This window comes from Acomys minous, assembly GCF_964271855.1.
Source record: "Acomys minous genome assembly, chromosome: 9".
NCBI lineage: Eukaryota > Metazoa > Chordata > Mammalia > Rodentia > Muridae > Acomys > Acomys minous.
In genome coordinates this window covers 49,375,776-49,401,303 of record NC_140490.1, presented here as the reverse complement: position 1 = coordinate 49,401,303, position 25,528 = coordinate 49,375,776, and the positions used below count along the sequence as shown (strand labels likewise).

Sequence of the window (25,528 nt, the reverse complement as noted above, 5' to 3'; positions counted from 1 at the left end):
TTGGGGAAACAATGAGCTTATTGAGCTTCCTTACAGAGCACAGGTGAGGCACTGCTTACAGGGGTGTGGGTGCCTGTAGCAACAAGAGGGAGCTCAGCTTCTCCAGTCATGCCAGGTAGCCCTCTCTGGAGGCCATATGCAGTGTGGAACAACCAGGTAGCAGGGAGCCCTTGGATACTCAGGGGAGGGGCGTCCTATAAATAGTAAGCAAGCCCAGCCTGGATCATTCTTTTGCACTTGGGAAGCAGTTGAATTCCACAAGATGGCAGTTTCCTGGCTCCGAGGAGTCATGGAGGACATCAATGGGTAAGATTTTGTCACTAAAGTGTCATTCTCTTAGGAGAACAATAAAATAGTCCTATTTCAGGGAAGAGGGTAGAAAGATGTCTCAGCAGTTGAGAAGACTTGTTCTTCCAAAAGATTCCAGTTTGGTTCCCAGCACCCACATGGCAGCTCACAATTCTGTGTCACTCCAGCTCCAGGGGACCCCATGCCCTCACCATTTCTTTGCAGGCAACTACACATACATGATATGCACACAGAGACACAAAAACAAACATAGATTTAAAAAAAAATCACAAAGGAAATTTTCCTGGAATTAAGACTCCAGAGCTACATAAATTGTCAGAAACTGAAACAAGGAGAAAATCTGAGAGTCACTGCTCCTGCCAGCTGTGAGGAATGACACGGCACACATCAAACTCAGGAACCTACTGACTGCAACTTGAGCACAGGACACACGAAATTGTTTTAGGAGGCAGTTAGTTGCTCTGTCTGCCGAACACTTGCTCTACCTACCAAGGGTCCCACAGGGACACCAGGTTCAATCTGATAGTCTGCCACAGCTCAATTGAATCCCTCAGTGCCTATTACAACTGAATGTATACTGTGTAGAGGTATGTTACTCAGAACATAGCTGTTGTGGCAAGAGATCACATCCAAAGACCTTCTAGAGCTATGTGATCCAGCTGGCAAAAGGTAACATCCAAAGGTCTTCTAGATCTGTGTGATCCAGCCGGTATACAGACACACCTTTAATCCAGGAGACAGAGGCAAACAGATCTGAGTTCAAGGCCAGCCTGGTATAGAGCAAGTATCAGGTAAAGAAAAGCTTAGGTCCAGGCATGGTGGTACATGCCTTTAATCCCAAACGAAGGTAAAGTTAGTTTGTAGAAGGAAGCACTCATGTTTGAAAGTGATGTTTAATTGAGTGGCAGAAAAGGTGACGAATCAGAGAAAGATTTGACAGAATAGGAAGAACAGGAGGAGAGAGAAGAAAGGGAAACTACTTAAGATTAAGAGGCAGAGTAATTTTTATACCAAAACAGTAATAGAGATGGGAAGCAAAGAGAAAATTCAGGTGAAGACAAGTAAACCAGAAGCCAGAGCTTCGAGCAGATTGCTGAGTTAGTTTGAGGCCAAGCGGAGCAATTCTGTGCTGAGAGAGAAGCCAGATTAAGTAAGTCAGCTGACTTAGAAGAGTCTGAGCCAGAACAGCAGCTGAGTTGAACCAGCCAGCCCCAAGCTCAGAAATAACAAGTAAGGGTGAGCTTACTAAGCACTAAGTCTCAGAGGCTGAAAACATTCTAGGCCTAGGTTAGACTGTACAGAGGGCTAGAAACTTCCAGGACTAGGCCTAAATTAGCAGAAGGAGATGCAGTAAGCCTCCAAGACAACAAATAAGCCAGGAAAATGAAAGCTACTTTTACGGTGCTGTGTTTAATTTCTTAGCCAAGGCCAAAATGGTCAAGTACGTAAAACAGAATAAGTAAGTAGCTCTCAAGCAGGAATATTGAAAAAATTAAAAAATGGATTTTTTGCTTTGTTTTGTTCTCTCAATAAAAATTGTGTAGGAAACTAGAAGACATGATCAAAGGTTCAGTGGTTTAGAGCTGCCTTTACCCAGGCAGACACACATAATTTGAAGAGTGTTATTCCCCTGCCAGGTAACAGGATAACGGTGCAGAGTCCGGTGGCCTGTCAGCTAAGTAACCTGTGCAGAAAGGAAACTGAGACTTAAGAACCTAAGTGAAACAAAATGTTCTCAGAAGGTCTAACCCTAAACTGTCCCCAGGCTATGGCATCAATTTCCAGGGGGTTCCTAACAACATCTCCCCAGCTCCTGTCCCTAACTAAACTCTAAACCTTTTAAGCTACCCAGATCTTGGAAGACAGTGTGGGATTGTGGGGTCCAGAGTCCACATTCCTAAACAAGAAGCCTTGTAAGCCAACACCAGGCACAGGAATTGGTTTCTGAGACAATCATGTGAGCTACAATTCTAGCATCTGCCAAAAGGGACTGCTAAGCCATCGAAGGATTCCTTGAAACAGTAACATGTTTTTTTAATTTACATTTAAAAAAAGAAGTTACTTTTCCTAAATTTATAGTTTAAAAATGCAAACATTAAAAAAAAACACTTATAACTGAATAATTCCTTAGGCACCCATAATTAATACTGACGAGAATACAAAAGTAAAATCATCAGTAATGCTTTATATGCGTGGGAAGCTTTCAAGTGCTTGCCAGTTGGTTACTAGTCAACAGACAGTGTAAGCATTTTTATTCCTTGAGACGAGAGATCAGCTAACATTTTTCCCATTAATTATGAAAGTAGCATTGAAGACCAAGGTGCCCTCGCCGGGCAGTGGTGTCACACGCCTTTAATGCCAGCACTCGGGGGCGGATCACTGTGAGTTAGAGGCAATCCTGGTCTACAAAGCGAGTGCAGGACAGCCAGGGCTAAAACAGAGAAACCCTGTCTAGAAAACCAAAAAAGAAAAAAAGAAAAAAGGGCGGGGGGAGACTAGGGTGCCCTCGCATTAGGAACACTCCACAAACACTTGACAGACGAACAAGACATGATGGTAGATGCTTGGAATCCCAGCACTGGGAAGGTTGAAGCAGGACTGTTTCCACCAGTTCAAGTCCAATCTGGGCTACAGTGTGAGGCACTGTCTCAAAACAAAAAACGAACAAAAGGGATGGCAGATCCTTTATAAAGATGACACTTCTCGGAAAGCAATAAAAGCCGTAAATGAATTAAATACTAAAAACTATACAAACAGTGCTTACTGCGTATGTAACACGGTCAGCAATGGTCTCAATAAATTCTATGAGGTAAGTCTCGGAAGTAGAGACAAGGGACTGGGTAACTTGAAGTCAGGTTAAGTGGTAAGTAAAATCCTCCAAGAGTGCTTAGAGGCAGCCTGGCACCCATTAACGTTTCCCAGGCTTTGCAGTCCATGGGAATCACCTGCGGATCTTTTAATGACCCTATCCCCTGCCTTTCAGGCTTAGCTAATGACGCTCCGAGAGGCCAGATTGCGAAAGGTTCCCGGGGAAGTCCAAAGTTTGGGCAACTCCGGGTATAAACCGCTTCGCTCCAGTTCCGGTCTTCTGGCCCAGCATTTCCATGAGGGGCGTTAAAAGCCGGGCAAAGGCAGAGAAGGCCAGGCTGACTGACGGCTGAGGCTCGAGCCGAACGGCAGAGTGTCGGGGCTGAAACTGGAGGCTGAGGCACGTCCCGGGCGGGTCCTGCCCCGGGTAGGCCGGCGGGCTCCCGGTGCATAGGACACAGCCTCTCACGTGACCGTCCTAGCCGGTCAGGCAGCGCTGCCCCGCGACAGAGCCGCAGCCTGCCCGCTCGGACCAAAGTGGCCGGGTGCCGCCGCCGCCGCCGGGACCCTGCGAACTTCGTTGTCTCCTCGCCGCGCCGACCCGACGGCGGCCCCGCGTCGCCCACCGCGTAACTCACCCGGAGGTGAAATCCTGCTGCACGCTCAGCAGCCGCTCGCGCAGGGTCTCCAGCATCGCGTCCCCTCCCCTCAGGCCTCGCGCCGTAGCGGCCTCCCACGCCGCCCGGCGCCCCCGCCCCTCCGCCGGCTCCTCGCCTCACGCCGCAGCCGCCGCGCCTTCCGCGTCCCCGCCCCCTCCGCGCGCCCCGGGACCGCGCAGCCGCAGTGCAGCGCGCAGGGAAAGGCTCCGGCTGCGCCGAGGGGGCGGGGCCTTCGCGAACGCGCTCGCCTTCTCCGCGGGCTGGTCGGGAAGCCAGCTGCCTGCTTCTAGCCTAGCTGGGCCTTCCCCATGGTTATAGCTCTACAACGCAAATGCATCTTGAAAAGATGATTTCAGTCCCTGCGCTCTTTAGTGAAGAGTTGGCTTTCAAGGGGCGGAAGAGCACTGCGGGAATCTGTCTCGGGTTACCGAGCCTCCCAGTAACTACAGTGTCTAGGATTTGGCAGTGATGATCACCTGTCACCATACCCTTTCTTTTTTTTTTTTTTTTTTTTACAATTTTAACTGACCTCATCAAATTTCTGTGCCTTTCACACCTCCATGTTGCCAAAGCCGTTTGTTACCCTTCCCCCGCCCCCACGATCATGCGGCGTGGCGCGCGGAGGGGGAGGACAGTGGAACTCAACATCTTTCATACTGAGGCTCCATCACCGACCCAAGCTTCCTTATTACTTCTCTGTGCCAATCTTTTCCCAACTTTTCAGTTATCCTCAGTGCAATTGCACGTCTCTATTTTTCCTTTCATCCCTGCTGCTTACAAGACTGCACTCACAGTCTCCTCTTCCTCTCTCCCTGGGCTATCCTAGCCATCATCTACTGTAGTTTCTACCAAGGCACTGATACCTACATCTGTCTTTTCAGCCTTGCCCCCTTTCTGTTCAACTGTTTCAGCGGGTGCCCATGGGGCATCCCAAGCATCCTGCGTGGCAATGCTAGGCAAGCACCCCGCTGAACTGTGTCCCCAGCCCTTACTCTTGTCTTCCATGCAGAAAAGGTGATAAGCATAAACACTCCCAGCCTTTTTTTTTAGGAAGAAGGGGGGATGGTTGTGACTCCAGCGTGTATAGTCCCGCATTCCTTTTTCTTGGGTGCAGACTTCCAAAACAAGGATTCATTTCGCTGTAGAACAGGCTACATGACTAGATGGGCAAGGTTCATCATCAGAAGCTCTGCTTCCGTGAGTATCAGGCACATGCTTCATTAGCTGAATCAAAATAAAAATGAGTTCGCTCCCTGCTGGAGGTTGGATATAAGGTGTTCCCTATAGCTTCATATGCTTGAACACTTGATTGTGTGAGAAACATGAACCTTCACTTCATAATAAGAGCACTGAGTCCAGGGCAGTGATGGCCCAAGCCTTTAATCCCAGCATTCGGGAGGAGTTCGAGGCCAGCCTGGTCTACAAAAGCAAGTCCAGGACAGCCAGGGCTACACAGGGAAACCTTGTCTCCAAAAACAAAAACAAACAAAACAAAACAAAAAGAGCACTGTAGACTCAGAGTAGTGAATTTTACCATATGAACTAGCAGTTCATTTTACCACTTGGCAAAACCAGGCATCAGCCCAGGATGACGGGCACACTGGTGGAGCACAGAGAGCAGCTGTTGTAACCCGAATGCAGGTCCCTCCTCCCCTTTCTTCCTTGGCCAAGCGATCGGATACAGTCTTACACACCTGGACCCCATCCTTCACGCTGCTTACATTGTTAAACAAAGACAGTGTATGTGCTCATCTCTGCAGTTTACATCCTGTTTACCAGGCGCATGACTTGTCAGATCTGTAGGCCTTTGGCAAGCTTGACTATTAGTAATTTTCTACTCTAAACCTTTAATTTGAGTTGAGAAGGGAGCTAGCAGACATTAGCAAGGGTGTAGAGTCTTCAGTTCTTTTGTAGCTGGGCCTCAGGCACTTTTGAAAATGGACTTTTTTTTTTTTAAACAGGTACCAGCTTGTAGAGCTCATTTGGTAAGTTGTAGACTCTCAAGGAGGTGGGCTCAGCTGAGGGATTTGGTCGCTGTGGGTAGAGGCTTTTGTCTTATAGCCCTGGCCCCATTTCCTGTCGCCTTGCTGTGCTTCCTGGTCCCTGGGTGTGAGGTGTTTCAGTTGCACACTCCTGCCAAGAGCTCTGTGTCTTCCCTGCCCCATGGGTTGTACCTTTTTAAGCCAGGAACCAAAATAAACCTTTCTTCCCTTAGGTTGCTTCTTCTCGAGTATTTGGTCACAGCAATGAGAAATACAAAAAACAAAAACAAACAAAACAAAACAAAAACTGGCATATCACCTTGTGCTCTTTTTCTTTTTTAAAATCTCATTTCTGAGGTGGTTGAGAATGAGGAGGACTGCCTTTCTGAGTCTTTTCTATTCAGAACAGTACCTGCTGCAAAGTGACTGATCCCAGGTAACAAAATACCTAGTCAATTTGGAAAGCACGGATACAGGGAGCTATGAAATCTATTGTTATTTAATTCAGTTGAATGAACTCCTCTACTAAAGGCTATGAGTTTACTAATGCAATTCTAACCATATAATAGCACCATAACAATAATATTTTATTTTAGTATTTATTTTAAAAAATAATATTATTTTATTAAAATATTTTAAAGTTATTAAAAAAGACAGCTTCACAAGTGCAGACCAATTATTTCTATCTCAATCGACCCTATTTATTTGCCTGTTCACAAAGTATTTCAAGGTATTTTGTGAGTACCCTTAATCAAGTCTAATAAATCCCAAAACAGCAAAACAATGTGATAATTACACAGTAAAAAGAAACTGTGTTTTGGGTTTTTGTTTGTTTGTTTGTTTTTCTAGACAGGGTCTCTCTGTGTTAGCTTGGACTCCCTTTGTAGACCTGGCTCTGCCTCCTGAGTGCTGGGATTAAAGGCGTGTGCTACCACGCCTGGCTAAGAAATTATGTTTAAAAAATGAAATTAAATGCTTTGGCAGGATGGCTCAGTGGAGTGGGTAGAGGCAGTGGCTGCCAAGCCTGCTGTTCTAAGCTCCATCTCCAGGATTCATGTGTTAGCAGCAGAGAATCGATGCCTGAAAATTATCCTGTAACACACACTTATGCTGACACACACTGTTTTAAAAATACAATTAGAGAGAAATGGACTGCTACTGCATACAAAGGCTCAACGTGGATGAGCAAAGGCATGGAGCAGAACACATGAAGTGATATGTTGACAAAGTTAGCAGTGACCACTAGGCAGTAGATAATTGGCAAACAAGGAAGTTTCAGGTACAGCTGGTAGGCCACAGGAATACCAGAGGCTCTTAGCCTGGTGTTAGTTCGGGAATTGTTTGAGAGAGTTGATTTAAGAGTTCATTACCTCAGTGCAGGGAGCTTTTGGTGGTGAGAATTGTGTCCTGTATCAGAGCTGCTAAGAAGCTCCCATGGCAGCATTGCCCCAAACCAGCATCACCATCCCTTGGGACTTTGTTGGAGACGTAGCCTCTAAGGCCCCACCCAAAGCTACTGAGTCAGAATATGAGCACTAAGAGATGCCTACGTGATTCATATTTTTGAATGAATAAGAAGTGTCACGGCACCAATGTTATCATTTATAAAATTAAAGCAGTAAGATAAGAGGTAAGGTATATGAGGTAAGATAAGGTACTATATCATGTTGTAGAGGAGTTTATTAAATGAGCATGGAGGAAGAAGGAAAAGGGGGAAGGAGTACCTTAAAGAGACACAGAGACAGGAAGAGAGGGAGGAAGCAGAGTAGAGTGGTAAGAGAGAGAAGGGAGAGGGGAGAAGGAGCAGAGAGAGAGACCTTGAGGAGGGTTTGTTCTTTTATATGGCCCTGGGCGGGGCCACACCACTGTGGCAGGTAAGCAATGACACCATAAGTAGGTGGACTGAAGCAGAATGCTAACACCCAAGAGAGAAGCACTTTTTGACAGTCACAGAAAAAACCCTGTTGAAACAGATTCTCACTGCAGGCGAGGTGATCCATACGGATTTGGTGGAATTTGGCCCCCCCCCCCAGGAGCAAAGCTGTATAAACGCAGAAGAGCCCACAAAACACCATTTTCAGAGGTCTTTTAGAAGAGGCACCATGATCTTTAAATTTTTAGGACCTAACTTAGATCTGTAAATGTGTAAAATATTTTAGGCATCGTTGAGTTTGAAGATGCCAAAACCATCGGTCTAAAAGACACACAAGTTTCTTCAGATGCAGTGAGTAGCTCTAATTGCTACTCAAGACAGACAAAGCTGGCAAGATGGCTTTGAAAAAGAAGCAGACTGGGGTATGACTTTCACACGTACTCTGGTGCCTCATATTTGACCATGTCCCCTGGAGGGGGAAACCTGGTGGCACTCAGAGGAAGGATAGCAGGTTACCAAGAAGAGATTTGATACCCTATGAGTATATACAGGAGGAGGAAATCCTCCTCAGGAACAGTCATAGGGGAGGGGAAAATGGGAGGGAGGGAAGAATGGGAGGATACAAGGGATGGGATAACCATTGAGGTGTAACAAGAATAAATTAATTAAAAAAGAAAAAGAAAAAGAAGCAGACGCATGAACCAGGGAGGTGGAAAAGGGAAGTCTGCCACTCAAGAGCAAAGGCCAGGATGCAGCTGAGAGGAGTCGGGAAAACAGCAGCAAGGTCACCAGACGGCAGTCAGCAGACCCAGGGGCATGCGCTGCCTTGAGTGGGAGCGTCTACCATGAACCAATGGAAAAGGAAGCAGAAGACATGCACTTCCTTCTTTTTGTACTTTAAACTCCATCCCATGATAGTAGAAATTAAGTGGACATCTGGCCATGTCTTCTTGCTCAGGTGAAAGGAAAATGATGTTGTTTCACACATTAAGGGAAGAAAACGTTGTTTCTGTTAAGGTGTGCCTGAGTCTATATTGTCCATAAAATATTCATAAATAATCAAGTGGCTCCATTCATCCATGTACATGGACCTGCATTGTGGGGAGCCAGCCTTAGTGATTCTTGGCTTAAAACATAGGCCTGAGGCCACACCACCCGGTCCTGGGAAACCGCTTGCTTATCTTACCTTTGCAGCTGTATTCCTTCAGAACTTACTTCCTTATCTTCGAGTTTTACTACTGAGATAGATAGCAGAGCATCTGCCATTAGGTGTCCATAGCAACCCTGCCTACCCAAATACCCTTGTCTCCGAGATTGCCTATAAAAATCCCTGTGAGGGCTGGAGAGATGGCTCAGTGGTTAAGAGTGCTGCCTGCTCTTCCAGAGGTCCTGAGTTCAATTCCTAGCAACCACACGGTGCCCTTAACCATCTATAATGTGATCTGATGCCCTCTTCTGGCCTGCAGGTGTACATGCAGGCAGAACACTGTATATGCAATAAATAAATAATTCTTTAAAAAAAAAACCCTGTGAAATTTTTCAATAAACGAGGCTTGATCAGAATCTTGTCTTGCCTCCTTTTACTCGTGTCTTCTGTCCTTTTTCACTCCCGCACCCCCTCCTAGGGTCTCCGTTTGAAAACCCCGTGGGTCAGGGCACAGTATGACTAACTAAGACCACTTCCTCCGATCTTACAGGCAAATAATTCTGCCATCAAAGAAGTAGACCATAGAAATGATATCTTCCGATCCACTGTAGGATGAAAGCACCTTCAAGTCGGAGAACTTAATAATATGGCAGAAACATCTATATAAGGTCTAGGCCAGGGGTGGAGAGATGGCTCAGTGGTTCAGAGTACCTGATGCTCTTGCAGAAGACTCATGGTCAGCTCCTAGCACCCACATAACCCAGTTTACAACATTCTGTATCTCTAGTTCCAAGGGATCCTGTGCCCTCTTCTGGTCTCTGCAGGCACTAGGCATGCATGAAGTGTACATACATATATGCAGGCAAAATACTCATACACATAAAATAAACAAATTTTAAGAGGGCTAGAGAGATGCCTCAGAGGCTAAGAGCACTGGCTGTTCTTCCAAAGGTCCTGAGTTTAATTCCCAGCAACCATAAGATGGCTCTTAACATCTATAATGAGAGCTGGTGCCCTCTTCTGGTGGGCAGGCACACATGCAGGCAAAACATTGTATACATAATAAATAAATAAATATTTTTAAAAATAAAATAAATCTTAAAAGCAAATGTGGTAAGACCTTGTTTTTGTTTATTTATTTATTTTTAGGTTTTGGGGGTTGGTTTTTGTTTTTTTTTTTCCCCTGAGACACGGTTTCTCTGTGTAACAGTGTCCTGGCTGTCCTGGACTTGCTTTGGTAGACCAGGCTGGCCTCGAACTCACAGCGATCCGCCTGCCTCTGCTTCCCGAGTGCTGGGTATTAAAGGTGTGTGCCACCACGCCTGGCAATCGTGCTTGTCTTAATGAGGTGGTTTCACGTGGAAATAGGAAGCTCTGTGGAGGATGTGCAATGGTTGACTCCTTTCTCCCAGGAATGGGTCTCTTAACTGTGCACCTGCAATCCTAATGAAGCCCAAGGAGGAAACAAACAAACAAACAAACAAACAAAAACCCACAGCCTAGGAGAGCAATTTGCTCACCAATGAAGGTCTTTCAATCAATCTCAACTTTGTAAAATAGTGGACACAGGAAGAACAGCACCCACTAGGGGAACCTCACCTCCTTTACTCCGTGTGGAGGCCGCAGAGAGAAGGAAATGCTGGGCTGTATAAGATGGAGACAGACTCATGCTCCATCTACTGATTGCCCACTGCCTTCTAAAAATCCAGCAAGGCGTGGCTTGTATTGTTGTACCCAGATCTCGACACACCCCCAAAAACCACCAGGACTGGATACCGATGCAATATACACGAGGACCTTTTGTTGACTCAGAGCCAGGCTCTGACTGAACACACCAACACAGTGAGATCCAGAAAGAGCCTCCATCTCTGGGCTGAGGGTAAAATTTATAGCTTCCTATCCCTCCCAGCGCCCCAAAGCAGGGGAGTTCCAACTTGGCAAGCACCTATTGGCTGAGTAACATAAAGAGGTCTAATGTCTAAAGTGACAAGCTACAGAAAAATGCTCCAAGAACACCCATGACTTAGTTTTCTTTGTTCGTTACCTTGTCCAGGGAAGTGTCTGGTTTTTTTATTAACCCTATCTCCAGTGGGCAGGAAGGAATGTGGCCATAAAACTGCATCTCTTATCAACTCTATCTCCGGTGGGACCCTTCGGCTCAGTCACTGGGCAACGCTGTCTCTAGTGGAGCTGCTCTTTGCAGCTGGACAGATTGTCTCCTGTAGGCCTATTTCTTAACCTTTGTCCCAGTGACCCTGAAATCCAAGTTTAGTTTTTCTGGCATCTCAGTATCATCTATATATCATGCACTAGCCCTACCTGTGGACCTTGTCTGCAGGTGGAGGTGAGACAGGCGCTCCCCAGCCTCCCCCGCCCCCCCCCCCCCCCCCCGAGCGCCATAAACTCTGAGCCCCAAAACAGGAGGCTGTCTCTGTTAGGACTCTGCTTCAGTCAGCCTACCTGTGATGTCATCGCTTACCTGCCACGGGGGCGTGGCCCTGCCCAGGGCCATAGAAAAGACAGACCCTCCATGTGCGCATGCACGTTCTCTCTTTTTCTCTCTCTCATATCTGTTGTCTGGCATCTAATTATCTTATCATCTTATTTTCTTTTTATTAATCATAACAGTCTCCCCCCTGCTGGCGGCAGTCCACAAGACACTAGACCAAAAAGTGTCAAAAGTTCTTTTCAGAGACACATTTCAAAGCAAAGACTTTAGGCCAAAAGGTGTCAAAAGCTGGCTCTTTAAATAAACACACATCAAAGCTGCTCCGGATCGATCCTGGAGGCAAGCCCCGGAGGTGTCCTGGGTACCCGCTTGCGTTTTACATATCCTTGGCTTAAAACCCGGAGGTCTCGGGGTGCCCCCCTGCCCCCCCCCCCGCACTCTCGCATCTCTCCTTCCCCCTAGCTCCCTGTCTTTGTTGGTTAGAACATTAATTTAGTGGATTAAAACTTAGGTCTTCGACTCTCTGCTGTTTTTGTTTTGATTATGCGCGCTGGGTTATCTGGCTTTCTCTTAAGTCCGGGGCTCCCTTCTCCTGCGGGAAGAGACACAGACTCCTGGCCCTTTATCTTACTAAAAGTGTCTGCTGCCCTGAGCGCCCTTGAGCTGGGGGATGGGACCGGAAAGCTCCCTCCCTGTAACGGAGGCCTTCTGCGTGACCGGTTCTCAGGACAAAGCCTTCCTCAGCTGACCTCGCGAAGGCTCAAGAAAACTCAGGCCAACCTCCCCGCAGGCAGAACCTACAACACCCATACCTGCTCTGTGTGACTGGTTCGAACAAGTCTCAGCCGGCTTCCCCGCAATTGATAGAACGCACATTACCTATTCTGGGAACTAGATGCTGTAGCTGTAGTAATGGCATTAACAATATCATAAAATATTAATATGTTGTGATGAGAGCCTTTATTCACTACAAGCTCACTTGTACCAGGAAAGCAACTCATATGCATATGTCCCCTGTTTTACAGTTGGGAAAATAAATCACGCCTCAGTCTGCGTGAGCTTCTACTCTAGAAGGGAAGAGATGCCCACCAAAAAAAAAAAAAAAAAAAAAAATCCCGTTTGCATATAGTGATCCTCAAGACTAGGAGGAAATCACCTTGGTTTAGCTTCAGAAGAATCATCCAAGGGGGGGCCAGTTGTGAGGCTCACCTTATAAATTTAAACCCAGAAACCTCAATGCCACTTCTGGAAGGGGCTTATGGTCGGTTTGGTCAGGAGATGGGAGCCTCTGCCCTAGTGTCCCACAGGGTCGGGCCCTGGAAAACAATGCCTGGTGATATGAAAACTAAAAGCCCCCAGGGAGGAGGGAGGTCACCCCTCAAGGCTTCGATAGGTTGCCCGGGTTACCACCATGCACGTGGACTGCAAGACCCTTGGAAAGAGACAGAGGAAATAGAAAGTCCCAGAGCAGAGGAGGTGTGGTCAAGAATTTGACTGTCATATCCCTCTCAGGAATTCTGACTTCTAAAAGGAAGCAGAAGGGAGGTGCATGGAAGTTTATAGAACGCTGAACCAAGACTGACCAGTCAGGGACACAGTCTGGACTCAGGAGCCAAGGCGGTGACTACAGCCTGCTTCTAAGGCAGGCTCTTTATAAGAAAAACCGTTTAACCAGGTAACAACCAGGTAATCAGGTGGAAGAAGCAAGGGGACGGCAGCATTACATCATTTTGAGTAGCTAAACAAAGTGTTTCTAACTGACTTTTAATTTGATTGGTCCTGGAGTCGGGGACTTCACAGAATGTCCAGGCATCAAAGTATACAAAGTTTGAGTAATGAAACCACAGAGACATAACAATATAAGAGGTTATTCTGAGCCGGGTGTGGTGGAGCACGCCTTTAATCCCAGCACTCAGGAGGCAGAGGCAGTTGGATCATTGTGAGTTTGTGGCCAGCCTGGTCTACAAAGTGAGTCCAGGACAGCCAAGTCTACACAGAGAAACCTTGTCTCAAAAAAAAAAAAAAAAAAAAAAAAAAGAAAAGAAAAAGAAAAAAGAGGCTGAGAACTTGAACTTAGGTCCACCTTAGGATCAAGATGAGGACTACAGACAAAATGGCTACAGTTAGGCTAAAAGCTAAAGTAGGTCTCAACAGAGGAGCTATAGTTATGCAAAAGGTCAAACAGGCCTCAACAGAGCATCCACACAAAATTTTTATAATACCTTGTAAAGTTTCACTATTGTAGCTTTAAGTGAGGCCTAAGAGTTTATTTGGTTCATGGGCCAATCGCTCTGCTGTGCCCCTTCTCTTCCCTTTTTAATGCTTTTTTTTTTTTTTACATTGAAGATTGCAAGCAGGTGCATTTTGCCTAAATATGATGATGTGTTTTGAGTGGGAAGAGAATATTTCACTTCCATCACTAAATGTAGCCTCTGATTTGACAGCTCAAATAATTTGCCCTAAAAATAGCTAAGGAAATGTAAGCTAGGATCAGTGTCCACCATGGTTGCCTGCATCAGAAATCCAAATGCCAAAGAATTCCCCTTGCTTGACCTAGCTTTGCCCCCGCTTCCACCCTGTGGGGCCTGCACCAGGCACATCAATGCGCCTCCTAATCAACACTAGTATTAATATACATGAGGCAGAAAAACCTCAGTGGAGAATTAATTACCCTTAACAATGTTTTTCTTTCAAAATTGGCTGATTTTCTTTGGGAAATATGACATGATATGATTTTGTGGGGAGTTATTATTTTTGGAAACAAAACCAAATACTAATTATAGGCTTACTGCCAACAAACCCAGTGCAACCTGCGGCATCTCCTTCTTGTGGAAACGCTTCAATGTTTCAGGCTAAATATATCCTGGTAAATGAAACCTTAAGTTCCCATGATTAAAATAGCTCTTCAAATCCCTTTCTCTATCTTTTACAAAACTGAAACACATATGCATATTATTTAAAGAAATAAAGAACTGCATTGCATTGAAATGCCCTGTAAGGGCATGCAGAAGATATTATAATTTAGACTTAATTAAGATAAGTAGTATGGGTTTTAAAAGATTTAATAAGGGCTAGAGAGATGGTTCAACAGCTAAGAGCACTTGCTGCTCTTCCAGAGGACCAAGGTTCTGCTCCTAACACACAGACGACCGTTCACAATCACCTATGACTCCAACGTCAAGAGAGTCCGTGCCCTCTTCTGACACCTACATATGTGGTACAAACGCCTGTGCGTGCGCATACACACACACACACACACACACACACACACACACACACACACACACAATCTTTAAAAAATAATGTATCACCATATGCAAAGATTTCTGTTTGATATCTTGCAGTAAAGTTACTTATTTCCTGGTGGGCATGGAGAGCATGGTTCTTAGTGGAGAACTGTAGCTCGTCAGTTCATTTTGCCGCCAATAGAGGCAGGCTAGAGACACAGCCCATGATGGCTCTCCAGAGGCATAAGGAGTTTGTTCTTTTCAGAGGTCACAGGTTAATGCCAGAACCTTTGCTGTAGAAATGAACTTTAGGACCAGCCGGAATGAGGCAGACTTGACATTTATTAAAAAGCGAGTTTCAGTATAGATTTATACCAAGTCATTAACAGAGAGGAGTTCAGGGAAGATGTGAGCAAGAGTTCAGGTTTCTCAAAGGAGAGCTGCCTTTCATGGTCTTTACCATAGCCATGGGTAGGAATGGTCTTTATCATAGCCATGGGTGAGAATGGTCTTTACCATAGCCATGGGTGGGAATGGTCTTTATCATAGCCATGGGTGAGAATGGTCTTTACCATAGCAATGAGTAGGAAGATTTGGGTGGGTTTTGAAGGAGTGTTAAAGAATGTAATGATATCATAGGGTGCTTTCCGAGGAATATTGACTTGTGATAGGTAATACCTTAGAGAGAAAAAAAAAACCTGTAAGGGGAATTAGGATGTCTTAACCATTACAAAAGGTAATAATCTTTTCTGTGGGAATCTCAGAAACTATCTGAGAAAAAGAATTAAGTCACATATGTTCCGGCCTTCTGCATGGCTCATTGCTGTTTTAACATTCTTATTTCAGACCTCTGTATAAAAGAGCTGTTGTCTCTATGTAGGCAATCTTCACAGGCAATATTGGTAATTGTGCGGGAATTCTGGACTCTTACCTGTGAGAGGCTTCAACTAGATTCCAGGATGGGGGCCTTCTTTCTCCTGCCTCCGTGTCTTTTAATCTTCCTGTCTTTTACCCTGCCTCAATTTAAGGAGAATAAATGACTGGGGAATTCTGTTAGCAGTAGGCAATAAGACATTAAACAACACACAACATTAACTAAGATAGGGGTCCCAGGGAACATTTGCCCGGAGGTGAACATGTGATGAGTGGACTTGCTTCTCGGTGGCATTAAGCTTCTTAGAGCTCAGGGATGAAACACCATGTGGGAATGAACAAGTGTGTGATCCTCTTATTTTATACATGAGAATATTGCGGCCGCTTGCTGGGTGCGTAGATGCGACTTCTGCCAGAGCAAATGCTACTGTCAACATCTCCAGTGTTTGCCAATAAGGTGCCGAAATGAAGCACTGGACAACATTTCTGGACTCCTCACCTGCAAAGCTGCTGTAATTTGGGGGTTAACTTCCCAGAGCCATTCCACTTTTTTCAAGTGTCTTAACTTTAGTGATTATCCATATAGATGATTTAAGATCAAATAATACCACCTGGTTATATCTTCAGTTGGGATAGTTTTGTTTTTGGTTTTGTTTCTGTTTTTTGTTTGTTTTGTTTTTGTTTTTTTGAGACAGGGTCTCTCAGGTGGGATAGTTTTGATAAGTCAATAGCGAAATAGAGCAGTAAGATAGGGTAACTGAGAGAGGGATGCAGTGTCTTTTGTATGTTTAGCTTTTGCAACAGGAACTCATGTAACCGAATCTGGCCTAGAACTTACTATGTAGCTGCGGCTAATCTTGAACCTCCGATACTCCGGCTAACCCCTCTCTCAAATTCTGGGATTATGGGTGCACACCAACACACTTGGTTCAGCTTCATTTCTTCCCCCCGTATTATAATGCTGTCAAGGGCATGATTTGAAACTAGTAATTGTTATGCAGGTGTTCTATCTAATTATCTGTCTGTCTATCTATCTATTTATCTATCTATCTGTCTGTCTATCAACCTATCTATATCTATCCTGTTCCATCTTAGAGATGTCTCTTCCCCTTTCTAGGCTTGGGCCTAGCAGAGCCTCACTGGACCCTCCATGGAGAGAAAGATGGGACAGGACTAGCCTTAGCCTTCACTTTTGCTCTTCTTTCCTATCTGGTGTAGCCTCTCTGCATCTCACAGGGAGAGAGGTCTGGTTGAGGCAAAGGGAAGGATGCTTTACTTAACTGGGTATGTGACAGAATCTTCTGCCAAGAGCCTCAAGGTAGCAGTGCTCTTGGTCTTCTGATAGGATTGTCTCTGAGATGCTACCCAAGGCTGTCATTGTCCCCAAGACAGAGTAGGATATCCTTTAGTCGTGAGCTCTAGGGATTGAAATCAGTCAGCTGCAAATCCATCAGACTAAATAAAGACAGAGAAGCAGACTCGATAAAAGCCATGGGGCATCATTAAGGGCTTAGCTGAATTACATGCATATGAGAAGGAATCTAGCTTGATGACGGGAGTCCCCAGGCCAGATTGCTCAGTTTAAACCCAACCAAAATAACCATTCGCTATGATTGACACATGTGGACTGTGGCCTCTCTCAGAGGCCTCTTAGAAAGCCAAGGTGCACCCCACCCCCAACCAGCAGTGATACTGTAAACATACCTCTGTGCTTATTTTATTTGAGAAAGTGTGTGTGTTTGTGTGTGTGTGTGTGTGTGCGCGCCATGTGTGCAGGTACCCTTGGATACTCAGGAAGTGCTGAGAACTGGATCTGAGAGTCTTTTAGAAGAGCAGTAAGTACTCATAGCCACTGAGACCTCTCTCCTAAATATGCTTGCTTAACTTCTAATGGAGATGAATCGCATGATAGCAGCCCAAGCTTTGAGCCTGGGAGTAGAGAACCTCCTCCATGGAGAGGATGCAGAAAATGTGTTCTTCCCTCTTTTCTTGGCCCAAGGCAGCTTTAATTGTCATCTTCTGCTCTAAGGACTGTGACTCTTCCTTTGCCCCAGGTTCCTTCACTTTGCTGTGTGTGCCCTGCCTTTTCTGGTGCTCACAAACCACAAGCTTCCTTCTTGACATCCTTAAACTACAAACCTTCATTGAGATTCAAAACACAGCAAAGAGAAGGAGTTAGCTAGAGCGGCCAATTGACTTTTTAAGAGTCTCTCTTTTCCATAGGACTGGATGTTTGGAATATGTCCTGGAGGTGGGAGTCCAGAACACTAGACCCAGATACAAAACAATAATCACTCTATTGTTCCAGAAGGTTCTTTCATACTATTGTTCCCCCTACTTTGACTATCCTTCACTTTTTTTGGGATAAAACAAGCCATTTCTGGTTTATCTGGCAATATAGTCACACACTGCAAAGTGTGCATGTGGTGAGGTAGGGCCCTTCACTTCACCACTGGTGGTGTTCCTATGTTTCTGGAATGGTTCTGTGCTGTAAATGTGTGTTCCTTTTGGCAGCCCTCTACCTTTGACCTTTCTTGGACTAATTAACCTTCTCCATCTGGATGTTTTAGGTGGGATTTTGAATCATGTTTTTCATCCTTCCTCTTCCCAAGGCTCAGGATAAAATCCTGCAAGGCTGATTATCTTCTTTCCTGAGCTTAGTGATTTAAAGTCCCGAAATGAAAGGCCACTCATCCTTGCATTCATTTCTTTTCTTGCTGTGGCCAGATGGATGAAAAACAACTAAGGGAGAAAGAGTGTTGTAGGATATTCGATCACATTATGAATCCAGAGGTGGTATACTGGAAAAACCTGTTTCTAGTTGTGGTGTGGCTCAGCCCTAGCACACACCTTTAATCCAAGAGTTTTCTGTAAATAGGATTAAATAAAGTCAGCCACAGGTCAAGAGGCAGAGCAAGCAACCTGTTGACAGGAAATGAACATAGGAAAAAAACCACAGAGAGTGAGAGTAAGTCTGGAGGACAGATAGACACACGGGAAGTAGAAAGAAGGGACATCCAGTTTGAAAGGGCTTTTCCCAGCATGGACAAGAAGGAGCCTTTTCCGTCTGGGACATCTACTGAGTAGGAGGGTCAGCTGGGGGTTTTCTCTACCTCTCGGAGGTAGCAGGCTTTCACCTCAGCATCTGGCTCCTGAGTCTATCGGTAAAATAGAATGTTTGGAATTTTGTTTAAAAACAACAGAAGAGTTGTCGTCATTGTTGTTTGCTTGTTTTTGTTTTTGTGTTTGTGTTTTGTTTTTTTGTTTTTGGCTTACAGTTTGAGAGTGTCTCATCATGGTGGGAAAGTCCTAGTGAAGGGAACACACTGCATCTGTGAGAGGTCACAACACATTGCATCTACAATCAGGGAGCAGAGAGAGATGGCTGTTCAGTTGGTGTCTGCCCTTCCCCCTTTTTATTCAGTCTAGGACCCAGGCCTAGGAACCCTTTCTCAGTTGAACCTCTCTGGAAGCACTCTGCAGATTCACCCTCCAGGGTGACCCCAAATCCAGTCCAGGTGACAATGAAGATACTCACCAATCTTCTGTAGAGGTTTTGGATAGATAGAAAACTTACAGTTCCTGCTCCTTAGATCTTCAGGGGGCTGTGCCTGGAATTTTTTCCCCCCTCTCAAGACAGGGTCTCACTACATAGTTCCAGTTGACACTGAACTATCAGTCCTCCTGCGTCAGCCTCTGCACTACAAGATTGCAGGCATCTGCTACCACACCTAACTCTCCTATTTGAATCCAACCTTCTCTTCAATCCTCCCAACGTCCATACGCTTCCCAAAGAATTCCCTGTTGCTCAGTTTAACCAGAGTTCTTTACTTGTTTGATAGAAAGAGCTCAGACTGCTACGGCTTCCTGCTGAGCCATCTTGCCAGCCCTTAAACAGATTAAAAAAAAAAAGTTAATGTCAGATAATGTAACTTCTTAAAAATCTGTTGCATGTTCTTTATCGTATTCAATTCTGCTGTGATCTTGCATATTTGAAAAGTCTAATTTGTTGGAATCTACAAAGAAGAGAAGGAGGTGGAAGGTGGCTCTCTTGAGGCTCTCTGGAAGAGGTTATCCTGTTTAACAAAGCTGCTGCCTCCTCTTTGATGCCAGCAGTTGCCTGCTAACCCTCCCCTGTCAGCTCCTGCTCACTCTGTGTTGAAAAAGGGGGTAGCACTGTTTAGCATTCTTCTAGAGCATTTGTGTGATTGTACAGGGATGCCCTAGGGAAAGCAATGACAATCTTTAGACTGTTGTGGTGATAAAAATGTTCACACTGAATTTCCATCGCAAAAAAATACACAACTTAACTTATTGTTGATTGTATACATTCACTATGCAAAATATAAAATTATGAGTCAAGTGTGGTAGCGCATACCTTGATGTCAGCACTTGAAAGGCCCAGGCCAGAGGATGAGAAGTTCAAGGTCATTGTCCAATTCCTACTGCATTTGATGCTAGCCTGGGTTACATGAGATCCTGTCTCACCAAGCAAGCAAACAGAGCCTGGGGAGATGACTTAACAGTTAAAAACATTTGTGGTTCTTGCAGAGGATTCTGGTTTTAGTTAGTTCCCAACACCCACATGGCAGCTCACAATCATCTGCAGCTCCAGTTGTAAAAGGGCTCCAGTCATACATGCAAAATATGATTTTTAATAGAATTTAATTAAAAATTAAAAATTCATCTTAAAGAAACTAAAAAAAAAAAAAAAGCAATCAATTTACAACTACCAAAGATTAAGAAACAACTAAAACCCAAACACCAGAAATATGTCCCTGGTCTGCGGCTCTCAGCATCATTTCAAGGACTGAGGGCAGAAAGGAGAAAGCCTATGGAGCCCAGAACTCCCTCCTTTCTGCTTTCTATTCCTCCAAGATGTAAGCAAGCAACTTCACACTCTGCCTATTGTCCTGCCTCCCTCACCATGGGGGAGCTAACACAGTAGGGGAAGGGAGCTGAGAGAGAAGTCCATGTGAACTCCCACCCAAGTGATGTATTCATCACCAGTGAGTTATGAGGTCCAAGGTTAGTTAGTCATCAAGTCAATATTGCAGAATAGACACAATAATACAATCACTTAGAAGTTTCTGAGGATAAACTTTTTAGCTACATGAAGATAAACACTGGCATGTAATAAACTCTCATAAACCTTTAGGACTCTGTAGAACAAGTTACTCATAAAAGTAGTCATGAAAAAATTTTAAAATCAGAAGATAAATTGTGCTAATGCTAATCCGCCCACAGAACGGATGCCTGGCTTGCATTCCGTTAGCTGGAAGCATCTCTTAAGACATAAGGATGGCATATAAAACATTCGTGCGCCCTGAGAAGCAACCCAGCTTCTCTTTCCTGATTTCTGGTCTAAACTGTGTGACAAAGCATACTTTTGTTTTCTGGCTTTTTTGTTTTGTTTTCAAGACAGGGTTTCTCTGTGTAGCCCTGGCTGTCCTGGACTCACTTTGTAGACCAGACTGGCCTTGAACTCACAGAGATCCACCTGTCTCTGCCTTCCAAGTGCTGGGATTACAGGCGTGCACCACCATGCCCGGCCACTTTTGTTTTCTGTGTTCCTTTTTCCTTGGATTTTACTTATGTTCAGTGAATAAACACATTCTTAACATTGTCTGCAGTATGACTAATTAAAGCTTCTGGGAGAAGGAGCAATAGAATAAAACAATGACTCTACTTATCAGAGAGAAGCAAGATCTACAATGTGTCATAAGGAAGCTTCTAAAGCAGCCCGGGTGGTTCACCAGGGGTCCGCAGTGTGCTTTAACTGTTTTTTAGTTTGAAACTGACAGGCGTTAACCAAAATGGAAGCTCGGCATAGTTACTTCATCCTTTTGCTAAATCAAAATTGGAGAAATTATCTAGGGGGTTCAGCTGGTCTCTGGAGGGTGAAACTGCTTCTTAATTACCCAACCAGAAAAAATGCACACACCCCTGGGGAATTCTCAGGAAGCATTATGGAGCGTCTGTGTGAACTGCTGCCCCAGAGTGACACCTCTCACCGAAACTCAGCCTTTAGATTTCACAGACATCTCTTAAGTATTTCCTTGAAGCCTCTGAACTGCTGGGCCTTCCTCTGACCAGTACTGTAAGATGACACCAAAATGCAGATCATAGAGGTAGGTTGAACTTGTAAAAAACCTGAGTACTCAGGTGGCTCACGCCTTTAATCCCAGCACTCAGAAGGCAGAGGCAGGCAGTGGTTCGCTGTTAGTTCGAGGCCAGCCTGGTCTACAAAGTGAGTCAAGGACAACCAAGGCTAACACAGAGCGACCCTGTCTCTGGAAAAACAAAAACAAAAACAAAAAACAACCTGAGCACCGTGGTAACATGTAGTTGTTAATATGCAGAGTGTATTTAATGAGGACCCATCTATGATGTACCCAGGACACTGGAGGCATATAGACCAGGAGATGTTTGACTTCTGCTGGAGCCAGCAAAATGTCAAAGGACATATAACTTTAGTGAATGAATGTGCGGCCTCCAGCTGGGAAACTGAGGCAGGGACAAGTTGCAGGAGAGAAGAAAGTCCAAGGAGCATGGAGTTGTGTCCTGCCGGGATGGCAGTTGCACCTACAGCCTGCCTTTAACTTAAGTCTGCAGTGAGCTCCGAATGCACTCTCTTTCCCCTGACCCAAGTTTGTCCTATAGGGTCAGCCTGGAGGTCACATCTTCTGAGAGGCATGGTAGTCCAGACTAGGTTATTTATTACAGACACATTTACACAGACCATCCACACTGCCAGGCTCATAGGCTCTTGCATTTATACTCTCCCTGACATATGCACAAGCAGAGACTCATATTTGTCTCCCTCTACTGTTGCTGTTTGCTTGGTTTTACTTTTTTACTTATGATTTTTTTTATTAACTTTTTATTAACTTCAAGACAAAGTTTCTCTGCTTTTCCAGAACTCGATCTGTACATTAGGGTTGCCTTGAACTCAGATATCACCTGCGTCTACCTCCTCAGTGCTGAGACTAAAAGCATGTGCTGCCACCACTTGCTGCTGTTTTTTATTTCATTATTTATTTATTATTATTTATTTTCAAGATAGGATTTCTGTGTGTAGCCTTGGATGTCCTAGACTCACTTTGTAGACCAGGCTGACCTAGAGCTCCCTGCGATCTGCCTGCCTCTGCCTCCCGAGTGCTAGGATTAAAGGCGTGTGCCACCCATTGCCAGCCCATTTGTTTTTATTTTTAAGACAGGGACTCACTCTGTAGATCAGGTTAGCTTTGAACGTGAGATCCTCTGGCCTCATTTTCCTGAGTGCTTGGATCACAGGCATGTGACCACCACATCTGATTCTTCTATTGATTGTTTAAATTTTTTTTGTTGTTTTCTTTTGTTTTGTTTTGAGACAGGGTTTCTCTGTGTAGCCTTGGCTGTCCTGGACTTGCTTTGTAGACCAGGTTGGCCTCGAACTCACAGAGATCTGCCTGCCTCTGCCTCCAGAGTACTGGGATTAAAGGTGTGCGCTACTTATGCCCAGCTTGATTGTTTAAAATTTTAAAAGACTATTTTATTTTATTTGTATGAATGTCATTGGGCCTGCATGTATGAGTGTGTCTGGTACTTGTAGAAGCCAAAAGAGGGCACTTTGTAAGAACAAGTGTCCTTAACTGCTGGGCCACCTCCCTAGCCCACTTTCTATTGATTTTTATACTTGCATCCAGAAACTACACTTTATGGAACGTTGGCTTGGTTAGGAAGTTCTACACCAATGGAATCTTGGGTAGTTCCTATGAAAATCCAGCCTTGCAAGAGTTGATATTATACATGGGTATGCATGTTCACATGTTCAGAAGTGAAATTGTTACCGGAGTTTCTGTCTAGAACCTGGGGCCTAGTAGTCTTAACAAACTAGACTCAGTCATTCGTCCTCAGTACGACACTTAAAGACACAAATAAGTAAGCTGGTGTGGTGGCAGCACATGCTTTGAATCCCCGTATCTGGGAGGACGAGGCTGAAGGATCTCTGTGCAATCAAAGCCAGCCTGGGTTACATAATGATACTCCTATCTCCAACGGGGGTGGGGGCGGGGCGGTGGGGAGGAAGACGGGATGAGGACGAACGCTGCTGTAAGGTAGAAATCTGGCATTTCTAGATAGCCTCTGAGTTCGGTATAAAATGACAGACTCCCTTCCTCGGCTGGGTTCCTTTCTGCCTGGGGATCTATGGGTCCCCAGAATCTCTAAGGAGCATCACAGAGTCCTCAGGGAGATTACAGGCCTAACCTTTTCCTGATAAGACAACTATTCAGCCAGCACCGGAGGATTCCTGGAAACGCCCACCTAATGCTAATGAGGTGTCTTGGTGTGGAGGCGGCTTTCAAACCGTGACCTCTAACTGTACCTGGAGATTCTCCCCGACCCGTGGCATAATTAAGTACTGTGTTCCCTTCTTCCGATAGGACAGAGGTATCCCTGGCTCCCCCAGCCCAGCAAATCAAACACGTTCACTCTCAAAACCCCTCCCACTGCCCAAGGTTTACAAGTCCCTGGTTTAGAGGAAATAAATGTTTCATCAAAGATCATCTGGTCCTCATCATATATTTTGGGGAAGAAAGGGCTCCCCTTCTCCCTGAAGAATTAATCACTGGAGAAAGCTTCCTGAGCGAGTACCTGGCATAGTACAGGGTCCCACTGGAGGTGGAAGGACAAGAGACAGAGACAGAGAGACACGCAAAGAGAGAGAAATAGACAGAGGAAAGAGATGTTTATACAACCTGGCTATACTGGAAAAAGACACATGGAAAAAGGTGCAATGACCTCACCCTAGTCTATCTTGGCGTGAGAAATTAGGTTTTACAAAAGGGCAAGAGGGATGCATAGCTAAGAAAGAGGTTCTGGTCAAGCTATATGCCCGCCCGTCATTGACCCAACATTGTCTGGGCTCTAGTCTGTCCCTCGATACGGTCTGGTAAACTGTCAGAACTTTGTGAGGTCATTTTCCGAGGGGCAAATAGCTCCTCCTGCTGGTGCCAAGGCTTCAGCCTTTCCCTTTTCCCAGCATGCAATTCCAAGGGGAAATTCTAATCCTCGGGGGTGGGTGGTGGGTGGGGTGTGTGTGTCTATTGTTTCTACAGTCAGCCAAAGAAAGGGGCCCAAGTGTCTTTTTCTAGAAGATTTTTGCCCCTGCAGAGCACTTATATATTGGTTCCAGTGTAAAAAGTAATTCCATTTACACAAAATCTCGGAAAATGTTGAATATAGTGAATAACAAAGGCAAGTCCTGCTCTGTCTTTTAATTCAAATTTCACTTATGCACATGTTTTAGTTCCGACCCCTCAGCAGCAGACCCTGAAGTAAGCCTTTGTATGCACAGGACTTACTAAAATGTTGTCCTCAGACACTGGGGACACAGAGCAGGGAGGGCAGGCAGCCAAGGGAAGCGAGAACTGCAACAGCCCCTTAGAAGATGCTTTCATGGGCAGGGTGTGGTGGCACACGCTGGGAGGCAGAGGCAGGTGGATTTCTGTGAGTTCGAGGCCAGCCTGGTCTACGAAGCAAGTGCAGGACAGCCAGGGCTACACAGAGAAACCCTGTCTCAAAAAGAAAGATGCTTTTTGCTATAAAGCAGTATTCCTCACCTGGGTCCACAAGGTAACCAAATGCCTGCCACTCCTTGCTTTCATTTTGTGTCTGTCTTTGCTTTTGGCTCAGAGGCCCCTGTGACCCTGCCTAGGTATATTAATCACTCAAAGAGCCTTTGCCTCCCTCACCTGTCTTAGTGAAGGGGGGGGGGGAGGAAGGAGAGAGAGAGAGAGAGAGAGAGAGAGAGAGAGAGAGAGAGAGAGAGAGAGAGAGAGAGGTTTTTAGGAAAGATTTTACTTTGTGTTGCTTATATATGTATATAAAAAGTAAGCAAGTTCAGAATCTAATGTTTCAGGATTTTTTTACACTGATAGTGACTAATTGCCATGATTTTAAATCAAGGATAGGCCATCCTACTTGGGTGAATGTTTGCCTTGCATGCATGGAGCCCTGGGTTCGAGTCCCATCATTGCATAAAATCAGGTGTGTGGAACACCCTTATAATTCCAGCACCCAGGAGGTGAGGGCAAGAAAATCAGGAGCTCTAGGTCATTCTTTGCTACGTCACAAGTTCAAGGGCAGTCTAGGATACAAGAGGCCCTGCTTTGGAAAGAAACGGAACCAAAATATTTTCTAAAAGGAATGTTCCAGT

At 45.1% G+C, this 25,528-nt stretch overlaps 1 protein-coding gene across 1 annotated transcript in view; it reads right to left on the bottom strand.

The window, feature by feature from the left end:
- DTNBP1 (dystrobrevin binding protein 1) overlaps window positions 1-3,920 on the bottom strand; it is an 85,706-nt gene extending 81,786 nt beyond the window's left edge. Inside the window, exon 1 of the mRNA XM_084795897.1 lies at window positions 3,756-3,920. Coding sequence (XP_084652023.1) covers window positions 3,756-3,811 — 56 coding nt within the window. The 5' untranslated portion in view covers window positions 3,812-3,920. The remainder of the gene's footprint in view (window positions 1-3,755) is intronic.
- Between the last annotated feature and the right edge of the window lie 21,608 nt (window positions 3,921-25,528).